Here is an 11,856-nt window from a genome sequence, read left to right on the forward strand (position 1 = left end):
AATACACCCTTAGTCTGAACAGAACCTCAGTTCTTGGGATCAGATCATTTTTAAACAGGGTCACAGTTCTGGTTCTGGTCTTACCCAGTCTGTCGGGCAGGACCTCCAGACTCTGGACCCTCTCATCCTTGTGCAGCTCCAGGCCGTAAACGCAGTCAAAGCCGTCGTATTTGATCAGGTACAGAGACGGATTCACCGGCACCTGGACGGAAACACATCCAACACACTGAAGACCTGCTCCGGTTCAGGCGGACCGTCAGGTGACTGAAGCCCCGCCCCCTTTACCTGGTCCAGCACGGTGCCCTTCCACACCACGTGACCTCCGCCCTCCTTCCACACATGTTGGATCCTGCAGCCGACGATGTTACGCCGAGGCTGCGACAGGACTTTGGTGGTCGGACCCAAACTGCTCTTATGTTTCCTACGACAAACCGGGACAGAAAATATCAACGTTAGCGTCGAAGCACTTTGGAAAAGATGAACACCACATGTCTCATGCTTCATCAGACCATTTTCAGCTTCTAAAAGTCAAAGCTTTAATCAGAAAACAACAAATTGAAGCCAAATTCAACTGAAATACAAACAAATACATCCATTCATGTAAACAAAAGTCAGCGTTTGGGTTAAACAGGAGAGGACCAACGATGGAGCCCTGAGGAACGCCACAACCCAGATTTTGTTTCATTTATTCACTCAAAAATGAATTTAGCTGTGACTGCGCTGCTGGGGATGCTGGAGGTTGTGTGTGGGGGTTGATGGTGTCCTCCCCTCCTCGGGCTCTGCTCCACCCCCCCATCCCCCCATAGCCATATTAATTTAAATGGATTCATAAACTCAAAACAGATAGTAACTGATACAAACCCATTATTACAAATATTAAATTATTTACCTCATTTTTGTTTTGTGGCTGCCTCCGCAGCTACTGCCACCACAATAATTTGAGCAAATTAGGCTACTGGTATTATTACATATTTATGTATTATTAAAACAATTATTATTTTCCCCCTAACTCCTCACTCTCTCTCTCTCCCTTTCATTCACACTCCCCTCTTCCCCTTTTCCCCATCGTCCCTAACCAACCTATACTGTTTAGTTGCTATTTACATTTATGATCTTTTTCATTGTAAATCCACTATAATAACAAAATATAAAACATTACAGAAGTACACATAAAATAAGATATTATAGTTAATTGGTTATCCTGATAAGAAGATATCATATTTATTGATCACTGTATTTCGAATAAATATTTAAAGTACATATAAATATTAGAGTCTATATTAAAAACAGTTGATTAAGTAAATCTGATTGTGTGTGAGGTGATTAAGAAATGTATGTGAATGGTTTGTATGGATGTTTTGTGTTATTGTAAAAATATAGAGGAAAATATGTGTAAACAAAGCAAAGGACGCGGATCTAGTTTGATTATTAGTTCGTAAAAAGGGGGCGGAGTCAATAAGTTATACTTCTGCCCACTCCTTTTCGAGCGCAGAAAAATTGTATTTAATTTTTTTGACCATGTTGTATGATTCTGTGTTATCTGATGATTCTATGTGCTCGAAATAAAACTACTACTACTACATTGTAATATGATGTTGTTGTTGGTTTGTTTATTTGTTTGATTTTCCCTTTGTTTATCTATTGTTGTTGTTGTTTTTGTGTCCACAATGTCTTGTTAACTATTACAATTAAAAAAAAAAAAAAAGAATTTAGCAGGAAAACTTAAAAAAAAAAAAAAAACCTTCACTATAAGCAGCCAAGACATGAAACTAAACTCAATCTAAAGTTAAATTAAAAACCAAACCGTGAAAATAAAGCTCGGACTAAACCTCGGATCAACTCACTTGTGGGGATTCTTCTTCTTCATCATATTTGCAGAAACACCTGCATGTCCTGAGAACAAACACACATCATCACCATCATCATCACAGCAGAGGAAAAAGTGAAATGTGTGGGCGGAGCCATGCGCTGGTGCCCTCCCTCCTTGACCTCTGACCTGTATCAGCTGTGTCTCTGGGTCCCGGTGTGTTCTTCATTCATCTGGAGGCAGAGGCAGCGAGGCCGCCCCACCGCACCGCCACAACGCACACACGCCTCAGGACACGCCCACGGAACCGCCGCAGGAAACACCTGAGGAACCACAAAGCACAGGGGGCGTGGTCAGCACAGTCTAGACACACCCATCACAGCGACTCAGCCTCATGATCAGTTTGTGACGAGTTTTACAGTTCAGTCCACAGTTCACTAGAGTCCTGCTGTTCTGAGGAGCTGAACTAGAACTGTAGCACCACCTGGAGGAGACAGACAGGAAGTACAGCCCATCTGGAGGAGACAGACAGGAAGTACAGCCCATCTGGAGGAGACAGACAGGAAGTACAGCCCATCTGGAGGAGACAGACAGGAAGTACAGCCCATCTGGAGGAGACAGACAGGAAGTACAGCCCATCTGGAGGAGACAGACAGGAAGTACAGCCCATCTGGAGGAGACAGACAGGAAGTACAGCCCATCTGGAGGAGACAGACAGGAAGTACAGCCCATCTGGAGGAGACAGACAGGAAGTACAGTCCATCTGGAGGAGACAGACAGGAAGTACAGTCCATCTGGAGGAGACAGACAGGAAGTACAGTCCATCTGGAGGAGACAGACAGGAAGTACAGTCCATCTGGAGGAGACAGACAGGAAGTACAGTCCATCTGGAGGAGACAGACAGGAAGTACAGCCCATCTGGAGGAGACAGACAGGAAGTACAGCCCATCTGGAGGAGACAGACAGGAAGTACAGCCCATCTGGAGGAGACAGACAGGAAGTACAGCCTCCACTTAACCTTGTAGTAGCCCTTCATTTACCCTTCATTTATCCTTTATTAGCCTTTCATTAGCCCTTTTATTGACCCTTCATTAGCCCTTCATTAACCCCCTTCATTAGCCCTTTACTACCCCTTCATTAGCCATTTACTAACCCTTCATTAACCCTTTATTAGCCCTTCATTAGCCCATTACTAACCCTTCATTAGCCCTCATTAGCCCTTTATTTACCCTTCATTAACCCTTTATTAGCCCTTCATTCATCCTTTTTTAGCCCTTCATTAATCATTTATTAACCCTTCATTAGCCCTTAACTAACCCTTCATTAACCCTTTATTAGCTGTTCATTAACCCTTCATTTATCCTTCATTAATCATTTATTAACCCTTCATTAGCCCTTAACTAACCCTTCATTAACCCTTTATTAGCTGTTCATTAACCCTTCATTTATCCTTCATTAATCATTTATTAACCCTTCATTAGCCCTTAACTAACCCTTCATTAACCCTTTATTAGCTGTTCATTAACCCTTCATTTATCCTTCATTAGCCCTTTACTAACCCTTCATTAACCCTTTAGCAACCCTTCATTAACCCTTTATTAGCCATTCATTAACCCTTCATTAGCCCTTCGTTAACCCTTTATTACCCTTCATTAGCCCTTTACTAACTCTTCAGTAACCCTTTATTAGCCCTTTATTAACCCTTCATTAGCCCTTTACTAACCCTTTATTAGCCCTCATTAGCCCTTTATTTACCCTTCATTAACCCTTTATTAGCCCTTCATTAACCCTTCATTTATCCTTTATTAGCCCTTCATTAGCCCTTTACTAACCCTTCATTAGCCCTTTATTTGCCCATCATTAGCCCTTCAGTAACCCTTCATTTATCCTTTATTAGCCCTTCATTAGCCCTTTACTAACCCGTCATTAGCCCTTTATTTACCCTTCATTAGCCCTTCAATAACCCTTCATTTATCCTTTATTAGCCCTTCATTAGCCCGTCATAAGCCCTCATTAGCCCTTCATTAGCCCTTTACTAACCCTTCATTAGCCCTTTACTAACCCTTTATTAGCCCTCATTACCCCTTTATTTACACTTCATTAACCCTTTATTTACCCTTCGTTAACCCTTTATTAGCCCTTCATTTATCCTTCATTAGCCCTCATTAGCCCTTTAAGTACCCTTCATTAACCCTTCAATAACCCTTCATTCATCCTTTATTAGCCCTTCATTAGCCCTTTACTAACCTTTCATTAACCCTTTAGTAGCCCTTCATTAACCCTTTATTAGCTCTTTACTAACTCTTCACTAGCCCTCATTAGCCCTTCATTAACCCTTCATTGGCCCTTTACTCACCCTTCATTAACCCTTCATTAACCATTTATTAGCCCTTCATTAACCCTTTACTAACCCTTTATTAGCCCTTTATTTACCCTTCATTAACCCTTTATTAGTCTTTCATTTATCCTTCATTAGCCCTTCATTAACCCTTTACTAACCCTTCATTAACCCTTTATTAGCCTTTATTTACCCTTCATTAACCATTTACTAACCCTTTGTTAGCCCTTCATTAACCCTTTATTTGTCCTTCATTAACCCTTTATTAGCCCTTCATTAACCCTTTATTTACCGTTCATTAACTATCTACTAACCCTTTGTTAGTCCTTCATTAACCCTTTACTAAGCCTTCATTAACTCTTCATTAACCATTTACTAACCCTTTGTTAGTCCTTCATTAACCCTTCATTAGCCAGATGTTTGAACCTCCTCAACAAAAACCACACAGATAAAAAATCCTTTCCTTCCTGTTTTCCTGCTGTTTCTTCTGTTTTTGTCCATCTTACCTCCTGGACCTTCAGCCTTTAAACTGGACCTGAATGATGACATTTCTCCATCAGAACCATCAGAACCTCTCAGTTCTTCAGTCGGAGCAGCTCCACATCCTCAACACATTAATTATTAATCTGAGTCGAGGAGACGTGGATTATTTATCGGAGGGTTTTATGTAACAGTCTGTGACCGTCTGCTCTTCAACCGTCAGTAAAAGCTTCCACAGCTTTTATTTAGTCTGTGACCAGAACCGAACCGGGCCGCTTCAGCTTCAGCTGCCACCAGGAGGGTTCATTCAGCGTTAAAACCATCTGAACCGGTTTCTGACTCATCTGAACAGTTTGAGTCCGTTTGTTTCATCATGTGTCGACGCTGAAACAGACTCTTACTACAGTACCCATGAGGCTCTGCTGTAGCCGTTACCATGGAGACAAAGCTTCAAACTGAACCTGCTTTAGATTTAACCTTAAACAGGACAGTGTGTGTGTGTGTGTGTGTGACTGAACACTGACTGCTGAAATGCACCATGGGAGTCGTAGTCCTCCACCGTCTGTCCTCTTTGTTGGCACTGACATTAAATGTGATGAGTCAGAAAATGTTCCAGCTGATTTTTTTTCCTTCATTTTCCAAAAACATCTCTGAATGAGCTGTTCTTTCTGCTGGATCACAACCTGGAGAACAACATCTGTCGCCATGGTAACAGCCAGCATTCAAAGAGGACAAAGACGTTACCAGCAGAACGTCCAGAAACCGGAACGCACCAGCGTTTGGCAGCAGCCGGAGGTGATTTCCCTCCCGTTGCCGTGGGCAACACGCCATTACTCATCTGTCGTCACGGGCAGAGACGACAGGACGAACTGAAACCAGAGAAATGGAAACCAGTCCCAAACTGGTCCAGGACCGAAGGGAACCCCCGTCCAAACCAAACCAAACAAAACCATCTGGAGTCAATCAAGACAGACACCGAGCAGAACACCACGCACACACGCAAGGTCCAGGACTGACGAGGGACCGGCGAGGACGGCGTTCAGGACCCACCAGGACGGCGTTCAGGACCCGCGAGGACGGCGTTCAGGACCCACCAGGACGGCGTTCAGGACCCGCGAGGATGGCGTTCAGGACAGACTAGGACGGCATTCAGGACAGACCAGGACAGTGTTCAGGATCCGCGAGGACAGTGTTCAGGACAGACCAGGACGGCGTTCAGGACAGACCAGGACGGCGTTCAGGACAGACCAGGACGGCGTTCAGGACCCATGCGGACCTGGTCTGAGCCGGTTTACAGACAACGTTCACTACAAGAACAGTCATCACATCTGTGTGGGCTCATGTCAGAGGTCAGGGGTCAGAGGTCAAAGGCCGACCTGCAAAAGTTAAAAATAAGGTGACGGAGAAATGAGGCTTCAGCAAGGACCAAACGAGTCCGAGACATCAACCGCCCGTGACCTTTGGATTCGAACCCTCATGGTCACTCTGACCTGTGGAGAAGATGAACGAACCCAGACGGCCAATCAGACGAAGGCACCAGTGAAAACGCCGCTTCGCTAACGACAAACTGTGGAAGAGTTTCAAATATCTGAGGATCCGGACCAGGACCAGCTCAGACCCAGACCCGGACCCAGACCCAGACCCAGGTTCTGGACCAACACAGGCTGTTTGTCAGTGTAAAGGTGCAGAGTCCAGTCTTGGTCTGAACGGTCAGTGGTCGGACTTCCTGTTTGCTCTGGTCCATCTGTCATTGGACGGTTGGTGTTTGACCTTTAACCCCGCCTCTGCTGGATTCACACCGTCGGCTCCAGAACAGATTTCCTTCAGTCCAACAAAATGTCACAGATTTGATTGAACACATTCACAACGTGATGTCATGACTCTGATAAATATACATGTCAGTTTAAAGAGTGAAGATTTACCTTTATCTGCCCCCCCCCCCCCCCCCCCCAACCTGAACCCATGTGACAAAGACCACACACTGAGGGTTTGGGTTTAAGGGGATAGGGTTTAAGGCAGGGGTCTCAAACTCCGGTCCTCGAGGGCCACTATCCTGCATGTTTCGGATGTATCCCTCTTCCAACACACCTGATTCAAATGATAAGCCTACCATCCAGCTCTGCAGAAGCCTGATAACGACCATCAGGTGTGCTGGAAGAGCGAAACATCTAAAACATGCAGGATACCGGCCCTCCAGGATCTGAGTTTGAGACCCCTGGTTTAAGGGGTTTGGGTTTTGTGAACCAGGGATCTTGGTGTAAATCAGTGTTTCTCAAACTGTGGGGCGGGGCCTTTAGGGGGCGTGTGAAGGCTTGCCAGGGGGGCACAGGATCTCTGCTGGGTTTTGTTTTTTTTCTTTTCAGGTTAAAACATGTAGCAGGTGGAACTAATGTTTGATGGTTGGAACACCCTGGACTCATTTTAGGGACGTACAATAAACCAACCTACTGCCATGGTGATCTGTCACTAGACAAAGAGTTTAGGTTTGGAGAACGGACGAGGACTGGACTGGAAAAGACACGTGCAGTGTTTCTGTTTTTGCACAGTTTGTACAGATTGCACTTTAACGTTCTGAGGTGTTCAGTGTAAACGGGCTCACTGCAGCCACTGGTACTGTTAAAATTTTCCTCTTTGTTACCAAACTTTTTTTGTACTTAAAAAAGTTACTTTATTTTCATAGTTGTACGATAATTGTGCATTTCCTATTTTTATTTGGACAAATATTGTCTCCTGGAGCAGTCTGGTTGAGTTTATTTGTATTGTTCAAGCAAAAAAATCAAAGTTATTTTTAATTTGAATAATAAATTATTCATGGAAAAGCAAAAACTATTGTTACAATACTGATGTTTCTTTCAATAAAAGTTATAATTGTGCCACTGTTGCAGTGTCGTTGGGGTTGAGGGGGGCCTGGAGATTTTTTATCCTCCAAAAAAAAAAAAAAAAAATGGGGGGGGGGGGCAGAAAAAGATGAGAACCACTGGCGTAAACTGACATGTGATCAAATGTTGTTGAAAAACACCAAAGGTCCAAACTGTGTTGGTCCAGCTCTGACAGCAGTGGAACATGAACGAACACACACAAAAACATCTGATTCCACCAGAACATCCAGCCTGTGTTTTCAGAGCTGCAGTGAACCGAGCCCAGTCCAACCGGAGGTTTACAGACTGACGTTTGGTTCAACTGAAGAAACTAAAAACAGACGTTTGTAACGGACGGCCTGGTCCTGTGGAATCTGTTCAACACCTTCAGCTTCATCTGGATGTCCATCATGTGGACATCTGGGCTGGACCCAGTGGACCCTGCTGGACCCAGGTGGACCTCCAGAACCAGGATCCATGCTGATGTGAATCTGATGAGAACAGGCCTTTACAGGTTTATACCCTATGTGGGTCCACCAGTTTCACAGCTCTAGGTTAAAACCAGTCCAGAAAAGACTCAACTCCACACACGTGACAGACCTGCTGCACCTGAGCTCCCAAACAGACCAGTACTGGACTGAAACTGGACCAACTGGACCCTGTTACTGACACATCTGCAAACCAAGACCAGCAGGGACACATCCACCAGGTCCAGGTCCAGGTCCAGGACACAGGGACCGGACCCTGGGGGTGTCCAGGTGAGCCGGTCCAGACCCTCTGGCTTCATCTGGTTCAAACTTGGCGGAAGGGGGCGGATCCGTCCGCGGTTTCGAACCCCATGGAAATCCCCCTAAACCCGCAAACCCGGTTCCGCCGACAGACTGTTCCATACCGCCGTGATCCGGTCCCGGTTCGCCCCCCCCCCCCCCCCCCCCCCCAGTGCATAAACACATCCTCCGCAGCAGACGCCATGTTTCTCTGCTTCCACTGCAGATGTCGGACGCAGGCGGACGGAGGCCTCACCGCGGACCCAGGAGGACGCACCGAGCCCCGGCGTCTCCTCGGAGGTCCGCGGGACGACCCCGGTGGAGGGGGGCTCTGCGGCGGCGGGCCGGTGGTCGGTCCCCGGCCGTCTGCGGCTGCTCCCCCCGCCCCTCCCCCGCCAGACCCTCCGTCGGCGGGAGAACGCCAGCGACAAAACGAGCGCTCAGTGTTTTGTTTTCGGCCGTCGGTGGCGCGTGCGTGTCCCCGGGGCCGTCTTACCGTCAGAGGGTCCGGTTTAAGGCCGGCTTCCAAGCACCGAGCCGCCGCGTCTGTCGTCTGCCGCTGTCGGTGCACACGGAGCCCGTTTCCAGTCCACAGGAACCAGCGGAGAGTCCACGGCCATAGCAGCACGGCGCGTGAAGGCGGACACCACGGACACACCCACATCCGGCCCCGCCCTTCACAATAAGAGCCCAGAGCCAGAGCTCCAAAACATTAGAAAACAATAGAAACAAATAGAAAAGAGTGGAAATGAATGTGTGTGTGTGTGTGTGTGTGTGTGTATATATATATATATATATATATATATATATATATATATATATATGTATACATATGTTAGGCCCGTATCAGTGCAGAAAATTTTCGGTTCGGTACATTTTTGGTTTTGAAAGCCACAGTTCAGTTTTTTTCAGTTCCGTACGGGAAGAAAGAAAACCCCTCCAAATGTCTTTAATGCGTTTATTATGAATTTTTCAACATTTTCCTCCCAATTTTTGAAGACAATAGAATATAGAAAAACAGGAATAATATAATTCTGCTGCTATAAACTAAATAGAAAACAAAATAAATTATTAATATTACTAAATGTATTTGAAACATTAGTATTGCTCTTCTCAGTGAAAGGTAGTTTTGAACAAACAACACAATCCAATCACAGTTCTGTCAGTTCACATTCGACAGAAAAAGAACAGCAACAAAATTCCACATGAAGTTTAACATTAAGAAGAGGACAAACTGGTATTCTGTTAAAACAAACTGAAGAGAAACACTGGCATGAAACGAAAGTGAAACTTAACATAATTTCAACGTTCAACTCCCAGGTTCTATTCACCTGTCATACAGTGTGTGTGTGTGTGTGTGTGTGTGTGTGTGTGTGTGTGAACTCTAAACATGTTTAACCCTTTGTTATCGTGTACTCATGTGTGTTTTTTAGTGTTTGTTAGTGACATGTGGGCCTTTGAACTGTTCAGCTGTTGAACTGTCGTCATTAATGTTCATTATCTGTAACAAGACCAACAACAGTCTATAAATAAATAGTCTGTAAATAACAACAGTCTGTAAATAAACAGTCTGTAAATAACAACAGCCTGTAAATAAACAGTCAGACCAGTGTGTCTGCGGTCACAGTCAGACAGAACAAAGAGGGGACTCCTCCGCTCCCGTCTCGTAGTAACAGTGTGTTGTAGTGTGTTGTGTTGTGTTGCGTTCACTGACCCACAGACTTTTCCGTACACTCTGTACCCTTCAGTACACCGGCTGCATCAGTCAGCTGATCAGATGGACAGACGCTGATGTGGTGTTTGTTTGTTTTGTTTTGGTTTTTTTTGTTGGTTCCAGAGTCCCCACAGTGCAACACATGTGAGTATGAAATGTATATAAAACAAAAAAGTTTACAGTAGTTTTTTTTTACGGGTGGAAGCAGAAGGAGTTACTATAGATACAGTAGGCAGTGACATCACAGCTGAGGGCGAGGAAACCTGAGGGGGAACCCCCCACCATACTGTAAAAATGCAGAATTTGAACTTGTTTTGCTAACGCCAACCAGTTGTCATGTCATACGTTGAGTCACTGTTGACGAGGATGGATTTAAGAAAGTAGAAAAACACTACAAGAGCACAGCCCCCCCTCCCCCCAGCACCGACTTCCTCCAAGGAAGAGCAGTGCCCCCCCCATCTCCAACAAAATGTATTAATTTCTTCCTTGTGCCAGGATCAAAGTTTCCTGAAAATGTCATCCAAATCCTTCCATAACTTTTTCAGTTATCTTGCTAACAGGCAAACAAACAGAGAGACAGACAGGTGATAGGTCAGACAGACAGGTAATGGGTCAGACAGACAGGTGATAGGTCAGACAGACAGGTGATGGGTCAGACATACAGACAGGTGATGGGTCAGACAGACAGACAGGTGATGGGTCAGACAGACAGACAGACAGGTGATGGGTCAGACAGACAGGTGATGGGTCAGACAGACAGGTGATGGGTCAGACATACAGACAGGTGATGGGTCAGACAGACAGGTGATGGGTCAGACAGACAGACAGGTGATGGGTCAGACAGACAGACAGGTGATGGGTCAGACAGACAGGTGATGGGTCAGACATACAGACAGGTGACGGGTCAGACAGACAGACAGGTGATGGGTCAGACAGACAGGTGATGGGTCAGACATACAGACAGGTGATGGGTCAGACATACAGACAGACAGGTGATGGGTCAGACAGACAGGTGATGGGTCAGACATACAGACAGACAGGTGATGGGTCAGACAGACAGGTGATGGGTCAGACATACAGACAGGTGATGGGTCAGACATACAGACAGGTGATGGGTCAGACAGACAGGTGATGGGTCAGACAGACAGACAGGTGATGGGTCAGACATACAGACAGACAGGTGATGGGTCAGACAGACAGGTGATGGGTCAGACATACAGACAGACAGGTGATGGGTCAGACAGACAGGTGATGGGTCAGACATACAGACAGGTGATGGGTCAGACATACAGACAGGTGATGGGTCAGACAGACAGGTGATGGGTCAGACAGACAGACAGGTGATGGGTCAGACAGACAGACAGACAGACAGACAGGTGATGGGTCAGACAGACCAGTGACAGAACTCCTATTCTTCTGTTCTCACAAGTGGATCTGTAGCATTAACACCAGGGACAACCAAGTGTCTGTGGTCTTTTATTTTGTATCTCTGGTCTTTTATTTTGTCGATGGTCTTTTATTTTGTATCTCCGTTTTTTATTTTGTCAGTGGTCTTTTATTTTGTATCTCTGGTCTTTTATTTTGTCAGTGGTCTTTTATTTTGTATCTCTGGTCTTTTATTTTGTCGGTGGTCTTTTATTTTGTATCTCTGGTCTTTTATTTTGTCGGTGGTCTTTTATTTTGTCAGTGGTCTTTTATTTTGTCGGTGGTCTTTTATTTTGTATCTCTGGTCTTTTTTTTCTCGGTGGTCTTTTATTTTGTCAGTGGTCTTTTATTTTGTCGATGGTCTTTTATTTTGTATCTCCGTTTTTTTATTTTGTCAGTGGTCTTTTATTTTGTATCTCTGGTCTTTTATTTTGTCAGTGGTCTTTTATTTTGTATCTCTGGTCTTT

The 11,856-nt window shown here is 45.1% G+C and overlaps 1 protein-coding gene across 1 annotated transcript in view; it reads right to left on the reverse strand.

The window, feature by feature from the left end:
* LOC115415818 (spindlin-1-like) overlaps positions 1 to 8,881 on the reverse strand; it is a 14,204-nt gene extending 5,323 nt beyond the window's left edge. The window contains exons 1-5 of the mRNA XM_030129457.1: positions 8,747 to 8,881; positions 1,997 to 2,130; positions 1,845 to 1,893; positions 286 to 421; positions 85 to 202 (exon numbers count right to left, since the gene is read on the reverse strand). Of these exons, the coding sequence (XP_029985317.1) occupies positions 85 to 202; positions 286 to 421; positions 1,845 to 1,893; positions 1,997 to 2,036 (343 nt within the window). The 5' untranslated portion in view covers positions 2,037 to 2,130; positions 8,747 to 8,881. The remainder of the gene's footprint in view (positions 1 to 84; positions 203 to 285; positions 422 to 1,844; positions 1,894 to 1,996; positions 2,131 to 8,746) is intronic.
* Positions 8,882 to 11,856: the final 2,975 nt, after the last annotated feature.

Source organism: Sphaeramia orbicularis, unplaced genomic scaffold (assembly GCF_902148855.1).
Source record: "Sphaeramia orbicularis unplaced genomic scaffold, fSphaOr1.1, whole genome shotgun sequence".
NCBI lineage: Eukaryota > Metazoa > Chordata > Actinopteri > Kurtiformes > Apogonidae > Sphaeramia > Sphaeramia orbicularis.